We start from the raw sequence: 18,104 nt of genomic DNA on the forward strand, positions 1-18,104 counted from the left end.
AACCGACCAGACTTGGCCTCAGACCTACCTCACTGCCAAAGTCATGGTGACCAAAGGAGAGGAGTTAGTTCTAGACGTGCCGTCATTCATGTGGCGGTTGGAGAAGAGCGGCACAGCAAGTACACGATGGTATTTGGTGCGCCGAGAGCGAGCTGAGAGGGGGCGAGGTAGAGGAGAGCAAAGACGCGACGCCAGAGAGCGGTGGTAAGCGACCACAGATGTACATCAGTCCTAGATTAGCCATTCTGACTGGGCTTTGAGGAATACTTTTGCTGTGCTTTTGATTTTTTTCTTTCCGTGCACCAAAGCAATCAATACACCTAACGACATCAGTCGACTACAAAATCGGCAAATCATTCAAAAGTCAAATCCCAAAGCCCCAAAAAAAAGCACACCACACCAGCCCCTCCCAAACCCCCAATTCCTGACCCTCGACACCCACCCCTCCAGCCAAATCAGAAGCAAACGCCAACAACAACCGCCAAGTTCCGGTGGTGGGACGTGATCCCCCCTCGGCGCCTCGGCGGCCAGTAGGGCTGGGCTGGGCTGGCCGCAGCGAAGCTTTTTCAGGCCGTCAGGGCTGCGGTGCTTGGGTCGCGTGGCCAAGAAGTCCGTCGTGGCGATGGGGTTTGTCCGTTGGGAGACGGAGATGGGGATGGGGGGTGTCTGTGGAAGCGGCGAGGGGTGAGGAAGGAGCTGGAGATGGGGTACTTATGGGAACACCGGATGACAAGCAAATGTTAGCGTTGCTATGCGTGCGAAAAAAGGGCCACGCAGAGAAAAGACGGAACGATTCGCGGAAGGGCGCCGAGATGGCGTCTGCAAATCAGGCGCATCTTTTCCATCGCTGTCTGTCGTCATGGTTGCAGCCTCTCTGTCTCGAAAGTTGCAACGGCGGCAGACGTCACTGGTCGTTGCTCTGGAGGCACACGTTGGCAGATGAAACAAGGCGTCGCGGTTGGATCAGCGCGTCTTGAATTGCGCAGCCCATAAAATAAGGTGTGCAAGTCGACGGTGTTTGGTTGGAGCGAGGTGATGGACGGGCGGTGCAGTCGCAGGTAATTTGTGATGCGCAAGACACAGCCGCCTCCTGGTAGTAGTCATTATTTTGGTTGGAGAAGCGAGAAACAGCTTCGAGTAAACGTCAAAGAGAGAAGAGCCTCGCCATGACCTCCAAAAATCGACAAACGAATAAAATTGCCATACTCCGGCGCACGGGCTGCCCTGATGGAACCAAGACGGAACGCGGGGATCTGGCGGCCGTTATTTAAGCTTGTCTGCCCTCCAAGCATGCACCGAGCCCTGGGCGACGCGGCTTAAAAGTGCTTGGTACCAAGACTCGGCGCTGCAAGGAACACCTCACCCCATAACGACTACGGTAACGTGGGATTTCTTCAGCGAGGAGAGGGAGCGAGCGAGGAATGTGAGTGCAGAGACAGCCTTGCGCATATGAGCGCGAGTCAAGTCGAGCCGCGGGGGGCTGCACCGTCGAATACGGATAGGGGACCGGGCTTTACGGATTACGGGCAAGGGCGTGGTTGCGGACATGGTGAATACGGGGACCGTTGAAGCGGTACGGATGACGGATGGATGCAGTGACTACATGTAGTACAGATGTAGCAGCATCAAAGAATGAGAGGACGAGGTGCTGTAGGACGAGGCGCCTTGGCTGAAAAACAAAGGCCGGAGGCCGCGCGTCGGAGAATGCTGTTGTCGTCGGACTGGATGGTGGCGACCATTTGTAGAATCAACAGACTGGAGCCGTAAAAGGTCTCAGAATCGAGTGGCCAGCGTCTGTGATGGGCGAGAAGGAGTGCAGCGCACGCGCATTTCCCTGCGCAATGACGATGGCTTGGCGTGGTGTTGAGGATTGCTGGAGCGCTAGGCTGCTTTGGGAAGGCTGTCCGCCTCACGTCGAGTCTTGCAGCACCATCACGACTGCACGCACACAAATCCACTCATGTTTTTAAAAAGCATCTTCAATCTACAAACCTCTCCGCAACCGAGTTTCAGTCAAGATGGCCACGACAGCCCCAGGTCTCTTCGTCGCCCCCGCGTCGATTGCCGCCGACAACCCCTTCTGGCGCAACCCTCAGCGTGTGACCCACTCTGCAAACGCACCGACACTCCCTGACGCGTCAATTTCGGATGACGATTCCAGTAACACTCCCTGATGTGAGGCTGTGCCGAGTCTGCCCCCAGAGAGACTCCATCATGCTCTCCCCAGACGACTCCTCCACCACAACAACCTCCATGTCCCAGTCCCTCGTTCGACCATGATTTTCCCTCGCTCCCCCCTTGGTATCCTCGGGATACTGTCGCTCCTTTTCAACAATGTCCTCGCCGTCGAAATCGACATCACCAATGCCGACTCGGTCAGAGAGGCCGCCGCCCAGGTCGCCTACGGAATGATGGTCTACTACACCGGAAACAACACCGGCGACGTCCCCGGTAACCTGCCTTCGCCCTACTACTGGTGGGAGGCCGGCGCCTTCTTCATGTCCATGGTCGAGTACTGGTACTACACGGGCGACGAGACGTACATGAATGAGACCAAGCAGGCCATTCTGCACCAGACCGGCGAAGACAACGACTTTATGCCTGCCAACCAGACCAAGAGCGAGGGTAACGACGACCAAGTCTTTTGGGCTTTTGCCGCCATGACGGCCGCCGAGCTCAAATTCTCCGACCCAGACGACAGCCACGCCTCGTGGGTTGGTCAGGCCCAGGCCGTGTTCAACGAGCAGGCCGCGCGCTGGGACACTTCGTCGTGCGGCGGCGGTCTTCGCTGGCAGTATGGCAAAAGCCCCTGATTGTCTTGTCTTGGCTAACGCGAGTAGAATCTTCACCTTCAACGGCGGTTACGACTACAAAAACACCATTTCCAACGGCGGCTTCTTCCAACTGGCGGCACGCCTCGCCCGCTACACAGCCAACGAGACATATGCCGAGTGGGCAGAAAAGACGTGGCAATGGGCCGAAGGCACGGTGCTGTTCAACGCCGAAACATGGACCATCAACGACGGCACGAGCACGCTCAGCAACTGCAGCAACGCGGACCACAAGCAATGGACGTACAACTACGGCACCTTCATCCTGGGCGCCGCCATGATGTACAACTACACCGAGGACACCAAGTGGCGGACGCGCGTCAGCGACCTGCTCAGCAGCACCTGGGACACGTTCTACCCGGCCAAGATGGGCCCCAACATCATGATTGAAATCACGTGCGAGCCGTACGGCACCTGCGACCAGGACCAGCTGTCGTTCAAGGCGTACCTGACGCGCTGGCTCGTCCTCACCGCGCAGATGGTCCCCGATTTCTACGAGGAAATCTACACGCGCATTCGCCCCAGCGGCCAGGGCGCCGCCGGCCAGTGTTCCGGCTCCGGCAAGACGGCCGACACCACCTGCGGCATCGAGTGGAACAGCACCACCTGGGACGGCTCCATGGGCATCGGCCAGCAAATGTCGGCGCTGCAGGCCATTGGCGCCGTCATGGTCGACGTCGCCGACCTCGACCCGCCGTTCACGCTCAAGACGGGTGGAACGAGTAAATCCGACCCCAATGCTGGATCTTCCACTGGCAGCACTGGCGCGTACAACACCAACAAGCCCATTACCACGGGCGACAAGGCCGGCGCGTCCATTTTGACTATTGCCGTGGTGGGCTTGACGCTGGGCGGCGCGTATTGGATGATTATGGGAGATTTTTAGCGCTGTTTTTCCTCCCCTTTTTTTTTTTTTTTTCTTTCTCGTTTGAATTTTTCGTCTTTGGACTTGCTGGATACCAGAACTTTTTGCATGTGCTTCGGCTCAAATGGGCAAGGCGTCTTGCGGTGCGGCAGCGGCGGCGGCGGTGGGCGACATTGTCTGTTGACGGATTGGGTGGCGGAAGAAGCCAAAAATTAAAAGAACCCTGGCCTGTCTTGGCTGGAGTTGGCGGACAGATGCATTGCATGGCTCGACATGGCATACTAGCATTTGCACTCATCGCATTGGCATTGGCATAGCATCCGCCGGTAGATGGTAGCGCGGCATCAGTCAACAAATTTCCCTTGTCAAAACGAGTCTCTAGCCGCATCATCTTCGCGTCTCTTCTCTCAAAACTAGGGGGAGTAACGTATCGCGGGACATCAGTCAACAAACTTCCTTTTTCAAAACGAGTCTCTAGCCCACTTGTTCCATCTAGTCTCTATTTTCCCATCTGTCCATTCCAAAATTTCTGCCCTTTTCACAATCATCTACCGTTTTCAACTCCCCTCAATTTTCCAACAACGCAGGCAAATGCTCCTCGATATACCCCACAACAGCATCCGGCCCCTTGTCCACCTGCAAGCCCTGCGGCAGCGCAAACGTCTTGATGCCGGGGCATATTTGCTTGGCCACCACTATCGCCTCGTCGCTTTGGGCGGGCGTCCACATGGACGCTGTGAACTGCGCCGTTTTGTAAGCACGCAAAAGACAGGGGGGTAGGTAGGTGGATCCAGGGGTAAGCGTACCAGTAGGTCCGGCTGGTGTGCGCGCACGAGGGCGGCCACTTGTGATATGTCTATACTCCCCGCAAAAAAGTCAGCAACCTAGCAAATCCTCCCCTACCTTCTCCCCCGCCCTCTCACTACATCCCCTCCACCCCACCTGCTTCTTGATTCTTTCCTCCACGACTAAACAAAACGTTTGCACGCACCTTCGGCATTCCCGACGTGCACAATCAGGTAGCGCTCCTTGACGTCGTTGCACACGCGCCCGACGAGCCGTTTTGCGCGCTCCGGCGCTGAGTTGACGGTGACGAGCTTGTAGGGGCCGAGAGGGGGCTGTTGGGGTGGTTGTGAGGAGGGCATTGGTGAGGGGGCAGAGGGGAAACTGGTTGTGAGGGGATGGATGGGGGTGCCCGGGGGAATCAAAGAAGTAGGTAGACAATTGCTCCTGAACAAATTCCGATCAAGACAGCGACCTAAACATTCGTATCATGATGCCGTCCAAACCAAGTACTTTAGACTGGCAACCCACAAGTCCGAGCCCTGCCTCGGCGCTCGCGGAATGTCCGAGCCAGCGTCTGTCGTGCTGACGGTTTGCGGGTTGGTTAGTGGTGCGTCGGCGCGGCCCACTTCCCCGCCAAACGGCTGCTAATGCTGCCCCGCGGATTCGCGTCTCGGGACTTCCGCTCATCAACACGCTTCACGTTCACGACCTGCAAGTCCCTCGGCCCCAACTTCTGATGCCGCCAGTTGCCCGAATCGAACGGCACCAACGCCTGCCCTGGCGGAAAAGGCTTTCCCGTCTCGCGCCATGACATGATCGCGGTAAGCGTTGGGCGGGAGGGAGTACTTACTTGACTGCTGGCGTCTTCCGTCTTGAGCTGCCGGCCGCTGCTGTGGTTTGCTTTCGGATTTAGTTTGCTATCTACCTACATACATGGGCTGGGAGTAGGTCTGTCGTTGATATTGGACGTTTATACCTCCCTCCGACTTGCTTGAATATAGCCATCAACTCATTCGACTCTCCTCTCAATCCTTCGCACTTGTCCAATTGTTGGCACACACCTCCACACCACCAACATGGCCGCGCCAAAAGACAGCGGCTACATCCAAACATCGGACCCCTCGCGCCCACGCAGCGACGCCGCCGTGCCCTTCCGGGACATCATCCCGCCACCGACACACCCCAAAATCGCCGGCATCGAGCACTGCGACGCGCTCTCGTGGACGGAATCCCGCCGCCAAATCCCCGCGCCCGCGTGGCTCATCTCGCGCCTCGAGGCGCAGAACCTCGAGACGCCGTTCCGCGGCTTCACGAGCGACGGCGTGGTGCGCGACGACGTGTGGAGCGACGCGTACAGCGGCGACGAAGGGGCGCCGGTCGAGGCGGCGGCGGAGGCAGCCAATGCGCTGCTGGATCTGCTGAGTGAAGAGGAGAGAGCGAGGACGGTGTATGACAGCGTGACGGACGACGCCATCCGTCTGTGGAGCAACCCCGAACTCTACGTCAACCCGGGCGGCCTGCGCCTCGACGAGGTGTCGCCTGCGGTGCGCGAGGGCGTGCACGCGCTGCTGCGCGCCAGCCTGAGCCCGGAAGGCTACGACAAGGTCCTCGGGTGCTGCCTCACCAACGGCTTCCTCGGGCACCTCGTCAACGGCCGCCGCGTGCTGAACGAAGACTCGTACAACTTGCGCTTCTTCGGGGGCCGCGCAAGTACCGACACGGCGGCGCCGTGGGGCTTCACCTTCTTCGGGCACCACCTGTGCATGAGCGTCGTCTTCAGCGGGCGGCGCATGGTGATAGGGCCGACCTTCATGGGCGCGGAGCCAGACCGCATCGACGAGGGGCCGAATGCGGGGTTGCGGCTGTTCTTGACTGAGGAGATGGAGAGTCTGAAGCTGATGCAGAGCTTGCCGCCGGCGTTGCAGGAAAAGGCGCGGCTGAGCGAGGGCATGGGCGAGGAGGCGCTCGGCAGTGAGCGCTGGAATCCGTTTGATGAGCGCCATTTGGGCGGCGCGAGGCAGGATAATCGCGTCCTGCCTTTCGGTATCCCCCCCTTCCAACCCCTGCCCCAGTCCCCCTGACCCCCACCATCACTAACCCCACCCACAGAAGGCATACCCTACACCGCCCTCCCAGCGGCCCAACAAACCCAGATCCTGGCCCTCTACCGCGCCTTCAACGAATACTACCCGGCAAGCGTCCTCGAACGGCGCGTCGAAACCTTCAAGCAGCACCTCGACCAAACGTACTTTGCGTGGATCGGCCCGCACGGCGACGACGACCCGTACTACTTTCGCATCCACAGTCCCGTCGCCTTTTGCGAGTTTGATTTTCATTGTGGAAGTGAGTGGCTAGAGGCTTCTTTTTGGGGGGTGGAGTTGGGGGTTTTGTTTTGGTGAACGACTAGCTAATACGTATGAACAGTCTTCCTCACAAACTCGAGCCCCGCCCGCTGCCACATCCACACCATCAACCGCCTGCCCAACCGCGGCGACTATGGGCGCGCCCTTGTCGAGCAGGTCGGGCTCAAGAAGGTGGATAGTGGGACTGCGGCTGCGGAGAAGAAGGTTGCGGCGTTGTAGGCGGGGGTCTTTGAAGAAGGGGAAGAAGAGGAGGGAAAGGGGGGAGGGTGGGTTGTGTTTCATGTAGCGAGGAGCAGGAGGAGGAGCAGAAAAAGGAAGAGAGCAGGCGTGTGGCCAATCCAGTCGGTGCGTCCGCGCTGTTCAAGAGCGGAGAAGAAGAAGGACGCAAGAGAAGCGAGAGAATCGTAGAGCTCGAGGAGGAGCCAAAAGAGCAACAAGCAAACCCAATCCAACCCTCCAAGGAGATAAGAGAGCAAGTTCTTATCCCCTCCCCCCCTTCTTTTCAGTCGTTCAGTCAGCCACCACTATCGCATCATCACAAACACCCCCACCCATTCTAGTAGAACCAAGAGCATATAAGCAAAACTGGAAATATGTGCAAACGTATTGAACCAAGGCCACCATCAACTCATCTCAAAAAGCACAAGATGCCTCTTAACCTGCGATTAGACCAGTAAAGCGACCACACCCTACCCTCTAGTGCTAGAAAAGTGAAACGCTCTTTGCACACATCGATCAATCACGCTCATTGCGCGCCTACCTTTCGTAGTATTTCTTGCGCCTGCCTTTGCTTTTGATAAATATAAATCACGAACCCTAGTAGACGGGGACCTTTTAAAAAAGAAATGCAAATCAGTCCGCTGCAGCCCTTGACGACAATGGCTCTTTGTAGTTCAATTGTGTCCGTGGTAGTGTGAGTGGGACAAAGCTGGGGGGGGGGGGACTGATGGTGATGTGGTGAGTTGATTGTCAAAGTGCTGGGCTAGAGTCAGGACTGGACTGGACTGGACTGGACTGGGACACGAGGCCGAAGGACGGACTGCCGATTGTTGTTATGGATTCATAAAGAATGTGTCTGTGTTTGGCTGGCCTCGTACGTGCTGATTGAGACACACGAGTCAATCGGAGTTGACTACTAGATCGAGCGTCAAGACTTGCGGGTAAATAAATCAGGACATGATGCATACACACACACCTACTACCTCCGCTTATCCACCACCGTTACAACATCCCACTTACCATCTTTTAGCTTCTGTCATTGTCCTTTTGATGTAGTTGTGCGTACGCCGCGTTTTCGTGGGGGAGAAAGAGGAGGTTTCTGTGTGGTGGACGGTCGTGCCTGTCTCCTGTGTGTCTGTCTAGATGGATGGATGGATCAATAGATAGATAGGTAGATACGAGGGAGAGGAGGTGCGGGTGCGGATCAAGTGATAGCATCATCCAACTCCATCGTTCAGCAAGAGAGAGACTCTGCTGCGTGAGGTGTTACTTTGTGAGACGAAGAAGGAAGATATGACGGGGGGTGGGGGTTGAACAGTAGTAGACGCTTACTGTTTATTTCGGCGCGGGGTATGTAGTTGACAGCATCTCTATCTATTCACACGTCTCTCTGGTACGCTGTTGGGTGTCTAGAGTCTATTGTTTTTGTTTCTTTCGAGTGGAGAGTGCGTTTGGGGTGGTGGGTGTGTGGCTACTGCTGCTGCTGCTGCTGCTGTCTGCGCATATAGGGACGTACCTAGCTCGCTCGCTCTCTAGGGGCTTTTAATTGGATTTTCCACATGCGCAAAATTTTTCTTTTGTTGGTTGGGTCGCTTCGCTGGCAGATTCTTTCACCATTTTGTCCTAATTTCCTCGGACACCTCCGCAGAGCGAGCACCGTCCTCCGCTGCCCGCTGTACCAAACCAAAACACCAAGAAGAGGGGAACTTTGCAACCTCTTCCTCCCTCCCTTCACTTTCACTGCTTCACTCATTTCGCCATCATCGTTTGAATCAATCTCAAGTTTCGGAATGCCATGTATGCCATTACATATCATTTATCCATTCACGAGGAAATCTATACAGTCCTCACTCACCACCTCTCCCTCGTCCCTCCACCGCCTCTCTGCGCGTTCAATCAATCTATGCAAAGGCCAACCAAGCCAATTCTATGCCACCAGAAAGAAAGAAATTACTGTACTAAAAGGGAATACCAATCAAAAAACTTCGTCAACGCCGGCGCTCGCTGTTCAAAAGCAGAAGCTACCCAGAGCCAGGGCCAGAGCCGTCGTGCATGCCATCGCACTGTATGCAAGGAAGGAGGGAGGATGTGAGAGAAAAAGGGGGGAGGGGGGAGGAAGCAAGGAGGTGAGAAGAATGCACTCGCTCGGGAAAAGAAGAAAAAAAGAAAAAGAAACCAATCCATCGTCTCGTCTCTTCATCAACAAAACTTTTTCTCCTCTCCACAAACAACACCATCAACCTAGTTGTTCTTCGCGCGCTTGCCCTTCGGCACCCTGAGGAGCCAATACAAGAACAGGGCGCCAAAGAGGTTGAAAATCACATACACCCACATCAAACCGAAATTGCGCCAGGCATCCTTCCAGTAGATGTCGACGGCGGCCAAGAACTGGTTGGTGCTGCTCATGGAGCAGTAACTGCAACCAGACGTCGCCTCGGGGTTTTGGAGGTAGCCGCCGCCCGAGGCCTGGATGTAGGGGTCCATGTACTGGGCGCAGGTCTGGTTGGCGGGCGGATCAAAGGTGGCGAATTCGTTGGCGGCGCACTCGGAGGACGTGTTGGCCACGCCGGTGCTGAGCATGCCGCTGACCAGGTACGTGAAGGGCGAGAGGCGGTACATGAAGATCCAGAAGCCGGGGAGGGCTTCCTTTGTGGCGAGGACACTGCGAAAGGTTAGTTTGTGGAGTTTGGGTTGGAGGGGACGAAGCTTACCCGTTGAAAATCAGCGTCAGCATGAACAGCAGGTTGGCAATGTTGCCGCCGTTCTCGGCCGTCTCGATACCGGCAATAATCATGTTGGTAAAGGTCGACGTGAAGAGCAAAAACACCCAGATGAACAAGAACATCAGACCACCGCGCTCCGTGACTGAGTTGGTCGGCTCTGCGTTGCGGTACAGGCCAATGGGGTAGTACCAGGTGAAGAAGAGGACTACACCCGCAAGACTGTTCCACGGCAGCTCGACAATGATGTTGGAGAGCATAAACGCCTTCCACGAGTAGGCCTTGCTCGGGCGCTCGCGAACCTCGTACAGCGCGCGCTGCGTCACAAAGTGCGGCATGATTTGCTGGACCAGGTTGCCGAAAATGGTCATGAGCATGAAGATGGCAAACATTTGGTTCTGGAGTCCCTGCTGCGTGTTGCGCGCCTTGAAGAAGGAGAAACCAACAAAGAGACCGGAGAACATGACGAGGGCAAACTTGGCGTAAATGTACGACGGAGTGCGCCAGTACTGCTCAAACACACGCTTGGTGACCTCCCACGTCTGCTCCCACAGCGGCGCGGCAAATTCGCGGAAGCTGGTCTGGTCGTCGGAGGAACTGGGCTGGGTCGTCTGAGGAAGCTTTTCGCGCATCTCCGAGAGCTCTTTCTTGACGCCAGCATACTCGGCACTGTCGCGCCAGGTCTGGTGCCAGTCGATTTCGGTGTGGGAGCCAGGTGCAGCGCCAATGACTTCGAGCATCCATTCGGCAGGGTTGGCCTCGGTCGGGCAAGGGTGCGCGCCATTGCGTTCAAAGTAGCTGGTCAGGACGTGGGAGTTTTCGCCAATCTCGCCAAAGTAGACGGTCTTGCCACCCTTGGCCAGGAACAAAAGACGGTCGAAACGCTGGAAGAGCATGGCAGACGGCTGGTGGATGGTGCAGAGAACCGCCTGGCCGTTCTTGGTCAACTTCTCCATGAGATCGCAAATGGCCCACGAGGTTTGAGAGTCGAGACCGGAGGTGGGTTCGTCGAGGAAGAGCAGGAGCTGGGGCTTGGCCGCGAGTTCGACACCAATCGTGAGACGCTTGCGCTGCTCGACGTTGAGACCTTCACCAGGAACACCAACAACGGCATCAGCGTACGGCTCCATGTCGAGGAGCTTGATGACTTCATCAACGTAGTCGAGCTTCTCTTGGCGGGGGACGTGGGCGGGCTGGCGGAGCAGAGCGCTAAAGTTGAGCGCCTCGCGGACCGTGGACGTGGAGAGATGCAAGTCTTGCTGCTGGACGTAGCCCGTCTTGCGCTGGAAGGAGGCGTCACGCTGGCGGCCGTCGACAAAGGCGTTTCCGGTGATGACACCCATGGTAACACGAGTTGCTAAAATCGTTAGCTAATAGTCACAGCAACAGGAAAGGAGAAATACCGAGCACGTCGAGGAGCGTGGTCTTTCCAGCTCCAGAGACACCCATGAGCGCGGTCAAAGTTCCCGGCTTGACCCATCCATCGACGTGGTCGAGAATGCGGCGGTCCTGGCCCTTGATCTTGATGTCGTAGCACATGTCCTCCCAGTGGAAAATGGCAGTTTGGCGAGCAATGACGGCAGAGACGTCACGCTGGATACCCATTCCCTTTTCAACAACCTGCTTGGAACCGCCTGCAGACTCCTCGTCCGCGCCGACAGAGGGCGGGATTTGGCCGCGGCGGAAGACGAGAACCTCACCCTTGGACTTCTTGGCCGAGATGAATTCGGTGGCGCCCAGGTACGTGCAGAGGAAGAAGATCATGAACGCAAAGAGGATACCAATGTTGCGCCACTTGTGCGCGTGGTAGTACGCAAACGAGCTGTTGATGTACCTGTCGCCTTCGACGTAGTCTAGGCCGGGTTGGGAGCCAACGGCACTGCACACCTTGTTCATGCGGCCGACGTCGGCGTAGCCAGGGACCGCGGCAGACGGCGTGTACGCGCCGCAGGTAAAGTTGCGGTTGTGGAACTCGTTGATCATGAGCGATTCGAAGCCGTAGGAAATGGGGTCCAGGTAGTTGATCCAGCGCGACCAGCCAAGCATGTACCGCGTGGGAATGACGAAGCCGGTGTAAATGACAAGCGCCAGAATCAAAATCGCCGCGGGAGCCATGGCCTGCGAGAGCGTGCGCGAGACAGAGGCAATGGTACGGAAAAGCATCGACATGACCAGGGTGAGGATGAACGAGGTGAGGACGAAGAAGAAGAATGGTCCGGCCTCGCGTCGCAGGTTGGTCATGAAGTAGAGGGTGATGTTGAAGGTAAAGGCGTTGAGGACTTTGTACGGGATATCGGTGAGCATCTAAAAGGGTTAGCAAAAGTTGAATTGGTGTCATTCAGAACTTACAGATGCGTAGGCCTCTGCCGAAGGATGGTACAGGGCATAGCGCGCGTGCTTTTCCACAATCGGGCGTTGAGCGTAGAGCGTCAGGATTTCCAAGGCCGAACCGAAAGCATTAAAGAGAATGGCAAAGAAGAGCAGGGCACCGCGGGAGTAGAAGCTGGCCGTATCCGACTTGAGGTTGTAAAAGACACTGCTGAGAATGAGGGCCATGACGGTGTTGCCAAAGAGCTGGGAGAGGGTGATGCTGGGGTCGCCCTTGAGACGCTGGAAACCACGCCACAGACACAGTTCGATTTGCTTGCCGTAGCTGAGCGTGTACGGCGACTTGACGCGCTGGCCCTTGGACTGCTGAGCCTTGCGGCTCTCCTTGAACCGCTCGTAGTACTCGCCGCCAATCTTGTACTTTTGGTCGTACGCCTCAATGTCGCGCAGGAGCTGCGCGCGATCCTGGCTGTCCTTCCAGCGCTGAGCAAACTCGTCGGGAGTCCGGGGAACCTTGTCCTCCCAGCCAGCACGGACGACGCGCTCTTGCGGCGACGTCATGGACGTCAAAAAGTCGGGGGTGGTCTGGCGGTCGGGGCAGTCAAAGCCCATGTTGACAAAGTACTGCTTGGCCTCGTCTGCGCGGCCAAAGAAGATTTGGCGGCCCTCGTACAAAACAACGACCTTGTCGAAAACGTCGTATGCCGACTGGGGGGCCTGGTAGATGGAGACGCAGGCAGTGCAGCCCATCAGATCCGTCTGCATGCGGAGCGTCTTGCAAAACTCAATGGCGTTGGCAGAGTCGAGACCTCTGGTCGAATTGTCCCAGCACTGCAGGGGAGCTTGGGAGAGGGTTGCCTCGGCAATCGACACACGCTTGCGCTCACCACCAGAGACACCGCGGACAAAGTCGTTTCCGACGCGCGTGTTGACGGTGTGGGAGATGCCGTACATGGCCATGACGACGTCCCTCATGTGGTGGGCATAGGTCCATTGGTCGACGTCGCCGGGCGTATTCCTGGGGGCTCTGGCGCGCGCCGCAAAAGCAAGGGTATCACCGACGGACAAGTTGGGAAAGTGGACATCGACTTCGGCCGTATAAATGGCCTCGCCGCGAAAGTGCTTGTGCATGCTCTTCCTACTGATGCCCTGGTAGTTGAGGTACGAATCGTTCTCGATTTCGAAGCCGTGCGTCTCGCCCGAGATGGTCTTGAGAAAGGTGGAGCAACCAGAACCGGGGGGGCCCAGGACGACGAGCATCTCGCCAGCCTCGACGAGACCCTCAAAGTTGTTGAGAATGTCGATTCTCCGCTGGCCCTGGCCCATGATGCGGCGGGCCAGACCGACGGCCTCGAGAAAGACGTTGCCCACGCTCTTTTGGTAGTCGGTCTCGGTTCCGAAGCCATAGACATTGAGATTCCGGAAAGCAACACCGGCGGTGCGCTCGGGGAAGCGTTCGGGATCCCGCGAGCGCACGTTCAAGAGAGCCTTTGCCCAGGCGCGGGCGTTGAAGTTGGAGCCATTGGGGTCCAATTGCGAGTTTGGCTCGGCCTCGGTAAAGGGATTCTTGCCGACAGCAGAGGCGGTCGACTGGGTGGTGTACTGCCTGGCGAGGGCCGTGACACGGCGGTTGCGCTCTTCGGTGTCGGCCTCTGACGAGTCAAAGTGGTCCTTTTCGTCCTTTTCGTCGTCGAGGTTGGGTTGTTTTGTCGACTTGGCCGTCTCGGAGTGTGTCGAGGTGATTGTGAGATTTGATTCGGTAGGGTCGTCACGCAAATGGCGAGCAGAGCGCTGGGGACGCAGCTCGGCGCCCTGGGCGTTTACGGTCCTGTCAGCGCTGCCAAAGGCAGCCCCGCCCATGAACGACATGGCGGCGGGTGGGGGGGTGTGACGAGGAGTGGTGGATGAAGGAGGGGTATCGCGTGACGGAGGCAAGGGGGAGGGAAAAGTCGAAGGAGACCTGGATGATGAGAAGACATGGTGATTGGGGACTTGGGCGACTTTATTTTGTGAGAATCAAGACGGATGGATGGTGAGCACATGCAGCCGGGGACGTGCTGGGCTTGGGCCCCCGGAAAGCGGAAGCGAAGAGGTCCGGCGCGAACGGGACCAGGCCATCCGACAGATCAAAGACAGCAGCGGAGAGGTCAGAATGAGCAAGATATCTCTCTGCTGTGGTACTGCTGCTGCTGCTTACGTCGCACACTCGCGTGTGAATGCTCGAGCAGCAAGAATTCGTCCTTCTCGGGTTCGGTTTGTCCTCGCTGCCAAACGCATTAGGCCTCGAATAACTGCCGTCGACCTTCTCGAAGAGTTCCATCCCCTGATTCCCACAAAGAATGTTTCCGCCCGGGCGCCCTCTCTCCGCCAGGCCTCGTACCGCATGCTCGTACCCGCCGCGTCTCGATTCGAAGGCCAAGACGTCGTCATTCTGAGCAACCAATTCTCCTCGAAGCTGACTAGCGGTGACGGGCCTGCCACTCTCTGCATGGTCGCTTAGCTACAGTAGTTGCCGGTACCTTGGTCTAGTCTGTGTACCTGTCAAACATGTCTGCTCCCGGCTATTCAAGTCCCGGTGTTGAAGTCGTCGTTGTCGCTCTGGTAAGCTTAAACCCATCTCCGCTCTTGGCTCCTGCCCCGGTAGCCCATCTCACGTCACCCCACTTGCGCGACCCCGGATGGACGTCGAACCGGGAGGGACAAGCCTCCAAGTCATAGACAGTCACAATGCGAGAGCGAGTAATCACTCATCATCATGGTCAACACCACAACAAGGCAAAATGATTTCGGCATCTTCTGACCCGACGCCATTGAACCACAAAGACAAGCACCATCCCAAGCGCTTGGCTTCTCCCTCATCACCACCACAACCATCACCACCAATTTCATCACCACCAAACAATTTCTAGCAGGCAACCCGAACACGAGCCCGCCCGATGCGAGATCTGCCTCTGTTGCCGCACGACGGAATCCGAAACCGCGGCCAAGCAACGCGCCTTCTGGGTGCTTCCCTGTCGTTCAGCTACCCTTGTTGACCTCACTCCGCAGGACTGTAGCTTGCGCGTGAGTGTGTTGCCTGAGGGCTTCGGTCGGGATCGGGAGCTCAACCACGGGCGGCGACGGGGCGACAGCACGGGGGCGGATGGGCGTCGGGTACGTGGTGGCGCAGGGCAGGGCAGGTGCGCGCGTGCTTGTTGGTTGGAGCGAGCGTAGCGCAGTGTTTCCGCCCTCAGTCTTTGTTTTCTGTCTGCCTGTTGTTGTCCTGGTAGGGGCCAAGACAGTCATGACTGTCCTGCGGCGGTGCAGAAAAACAGGCAGCGGTGTCTGCAGTTATCACCGTAGGTAGCTCCATTTCCGCCGTTGTCAGTCCGTCTTCTGTCCGTGGCTTTCTCAGCGTCGAGGTGGTCTTTGTCCCTCAGGCTCCATGTACTTTAGCGAACGGCTCTTGGGTTGTCGCTCGCTCGGGACGGGAACTTGGCCTCGACCGTCCCGTCTTCCGGGGCGGCGCACAGACAAGGAGCGACGGAAATCCACCAGCCCAGCAGGCTAGAATTGGCACAGGGCAGATAACAACACCCACAGCCAGCAGATATGGATGCAATGGTAAGCAACTCTTGTGGAGACTGAGGACCCTCTCTTCAGACCCTTTCGATGGACCCCAACGACAACACCGAAGATGCCCCTCGCGCATTGCTACTCTATGAGTCGTCTCTCTTGGATCCTTGGCTTGGGGCGCAAACAATACATACATTTAGGTATCCGCCGCCACGCCACGCCGTCTCATCTCATCTCGATCCTTCAGACCCATTCATTCGCTTTCGCTCTCACAACATTGCCATGAGCCAGGTAGCTCCTCCTGCGTCTGCCTTGGACGAAAACCTGCCGGGACAAAAACGCCCCATATCCAACACCTTGATGGACTCGACCCCATCATTGCATCCTTTACTATCTTCGACCCCATCGCACTCTGAATCCATCACCGCACAGCATTCCCAAATAGGCAGTCGACGACACGCACGACGACCCTGGTGGAGGTATTTTGTTTGTTGCCTGCTTACATACCTGTTTCTTCTCCACCACATATTTCGCAGCCCATCATCATCTTCTTGCTTTTTGCCGCATCCTTTCTCATCCTATGTATCTTACCTTTTATCCATCTTTCTCTCTTCTTGTCTTCCGAAGTGTGCTGCGTTGCGTTGCGCCCCAACCCCTTGATTTCTTGCCAAAACGGCTCGCTCGCCCTGCCTATCCATCCCATCGCCGCCTACCTACATACCCATCACGCACACATGCACACTAACTCCCTTAAGCCCTCCCCTCCCCTTCCCCACCTCCTCACTGGCACCGGCATCTAGTGCGCTCACCTCCTCGTTGGCCGCCTACCTTACCCGCCAGCGCCTGTTGTCGCGGGCTTGCCTGCCTGTTATGGCAGCCTGACGTTGGGGTGTGAGGAGAAAGAGGAAAGAAAAAGGAAGCAAAGTCGGATTAAGGTTGGATAGACGGAGTCGCCGACGGGTGGCCGCTGCGGAGCGGAGCCATAGCCATACCCCGGACCCGCATACCCCGGACCCGGGTGCCAACGTTCGCGATCCGCATGCACGACATCTATGTTATTTCTCTGGTACCTACCGTACATGTGTACAGTAGTTGTGTTGGACGAGGTAGATGAACAGCATTGGTTGTCGTGTGCAGAGGAATATGGTAGGTTCGGTTTTGCGTCTATCTAGTACTGCCATTGCTTGCATCGCATGTACGCGCGAGGAGAATCACTATAGAGGTGCGTGTATAGGTAGGTGCCGAACGTCTACAACTGTCCACCACCACGGTCATTGGTCCGGAGTCGAGGTCGTTGGACCACATCCCGATACTGGGATGCTGGGATGACCTGGCCTTTCTACCCGTCCCCAAGCCTCTGGGCAGGCGGGCAGGCGGGAAGCAAGCGTCACTTGTCAACCCTAAATGTTGACACGACCGTTCTCGTTCTCGCATCCAGTCGAGTTGTTTTTGCGTATTGCGTATTGCTGCCATCATGGCGTCATTGCCATTCTTCTTCTTCTCTTCGCTTTTCGTGAGAGGTGCAGGAGAGTTGAGGCCTAACCGGCAGCCCGTGAGGTTGTTATCCGTATGGCGATGCAATGCATAAACTGTGTTTTCGGCTGCGAAGGGTCCGCGTGGCAGTGAGTGTGGTTGTGAGGGTTGCAGAGAGAGGAGATGATGGGGAGGTGACGTTTCTTCACAGTCAGGGATGGAGGAGAGGAAGGGTGGTGGATGGCATGGCGGGATAGTTTCCGCCCGCCCGCGGTGTCCATGGTCGGAGATGCCGAAGGTTTAAAATGAAAAGGCACAGAGAGGGAAAGCGGGAAGCCAAGAACTGAATTGCCTAGGTATTATTTCATGTCTCTGGATGGCTAATGTATGTTTTTTCAATGAGAGAACCCAGCAACAACAACAACAGCGCTCCGACACACGACACACGACACACATTTCCCCCTTTGCCTCTTCTCAACCAGCCAATTCGCCCAACGGTCAAAAAGGAACAAAAGGAATGCTCCCTCCTCTCCGCCTGCTTCTTTAAACTACCACATAGCTGGCACAGACACAACAATGAGACTCGGTCAATTCTCCACTCTATATGCGCTTCGATGAAGTTGTCTGCGAAGGGCATTAGGATCCGAGGTTCTTAAAATCAACAGCTGAACGTTGAGTTTGGCTACTTGGTGCATCAATCCGACGACGGTGAAGTAGTGGGATAGCACTGGCGGGATGATGCGCGTGGTATGCGTGAAGTCACAGTGTAAAGCCAGCAAAGAGCAACACTTGAGTGCACTGCACTGTGCAGAGAGCGGCGTAAACAACATGAAGCAAGACCTCAACTACACAGCAAGCACGCAACGCCGAAAAGCGAATAAGAAAAAAGCGATACAACAAGCCTAACAAGGCGCTGAGAAAACACCTGTGTATCAATCGTGCGTACCAACTCCACACGACGACG

The 18,104-nt window shown here is 56.6% G+C and overlaps 6 protein-coding genes across 6 annotated transcripts; 3 read left to right on the forward strand and 3 right to left on the reverse strand.

Moving 5' to 3' along the window:
- The first annotated feature begins 1,949 nt into the window (after window positions 1–1,949).
- Window positions 1,950–3,769, forward strand: BKA78DRAFT_310385 (glycosyl hydrolase). Its single transcript, XM_066888113.1, has 2 exons — window positions 1,950–2,794; window positions 2,841–3,769. Exons 1-2 carry the CDS (start codon window positions 2,277–2,279, stop codon window positions 3,715–3,717), a joined length of 1,395 nt encoding a protein of 464 aa, XP_066747157.1. The 5' UTR covers window positions 1,950–2,276; the 3' UTR covers window positions 3,718–3,769.
- A 494-nt stretch (window positions 3,770–4,263) lies between these two features.
- On the reverse strand, window positions 4,264–4,841 carry BKA78DRAFT_351496 (uncharacterized protein; the record flags this gene model as incomplete). The annotated part of the gene is made up of 3 exons (XM_066891186.1): window positions 4,264–4,437; window positions 4,503–4,540; window positions 4,688–4,841. 3 exons carry the CDS (start codon window positions 4,839–4,841, stop codon window positions 4,264–4,266), a joined length of 366 nt encoding a protein of 121 aa, XP_066747158.1.
- Window positions 4,842–5,078: 237 nt separating this feature from the next.
- Window positions 5,079–5,721, reverse strand: BKA78DRAFT_310388 (uncharacterized protein). Its single transcript, XM_066888114.1, has one exon. It carries the CDS (start codon window positions 5,294–5,296, stop codon window positions 5,084–5,086), a length of 213 nt encoding a protein of 70 aa, XP_066747159.1. The 5' UTR covers window positions 5,297–5,721; the 3' UTR covers window positions 5,079–5,083.
- BKA78DRAFT_336027 (uncharacterized protein) lies at window positions 5,079–7,075 on the forward strand. The gene is made up of 3 exons (XM_066890230.1): window positions 5,079–6,525; window positions 6,592–6,825; window positions 6,907–7,075. The coding sequence occupies exons 1-3, from the start codon at window positions 5,559–5,561 to the stop codon at window positions 7,062–7,064; spliced, it is 1,359 nt and encodes a 452-aa protein (XP_066747160.1). The 5' UTR covers window positions 5,079–5,558; the 3' UTR covers window positions 7,065–7,075.
- Window positions 7,076–8,842: 1,767 nt separating this feature from the next.
- BKA78DRAFT_342448 (putative ABC transporter) lies at window positions 8,843–14,124 on the reverse strand. The gene is made up of 4 exons (XM_066890386.1): window positions 12,134–14,124; window positions 11,188–12,088; window positions 9,776–11,141; window positions 8,843–9,726 (listed from the first exon to the last, which is right to left on the reverse strand). The coding sequence occupies exons 1-4, from the start codon at window positions 13,979–13,981 to the stop codon at window positions 9,306–9,308; spliced, it is 4,536 nt and encodes a 1,511-aa protein (XP_066747161.1). The 5' UTR covers window positions 13,982–14,124; the 3' UTR covers window positions 8,843–9,305.
- Window positions 14,125–15,580: 1,456 nt separating this feature from the next.
- On the forward strand, window positions 15,581–16,579 carry BKA78DRAFT_108662 (uncharacterized protein). Its single transcript, XM_066882220.1, has one exon. It carries the CDS (start codon window positions 15,764–15,766, stop codon window positions 16,325–16,327), a length of 564 nt encoding a protein of 187 aa, XP_066747162.1. The 5' UTR covers window positions 15,581–15,763; the 3' UTR covers window positions 16,328–16,579.
- The last annotated feature ends 1,525 nt before the right edge of the window (window positions 16,580–18,104 follow it).

The sequence above is a fragment of the Phyllosticta capitalensis genome (genome assembly GCF_038381095.1).
Source record: "Phyllosticta capitalensis strain CBS 128856 chromosome Unknown BKA78scaffold_3, whole genome shotgun sequence".
NCBI classification, from domain to species: domain Eukaryota; kingdom Fungi; phylum Ascomycota; class Dothideomycetes; order Botryosphaeriales; family Phyllostictaceae; genus Phyllosticta; species Phyllosticta capitalensis.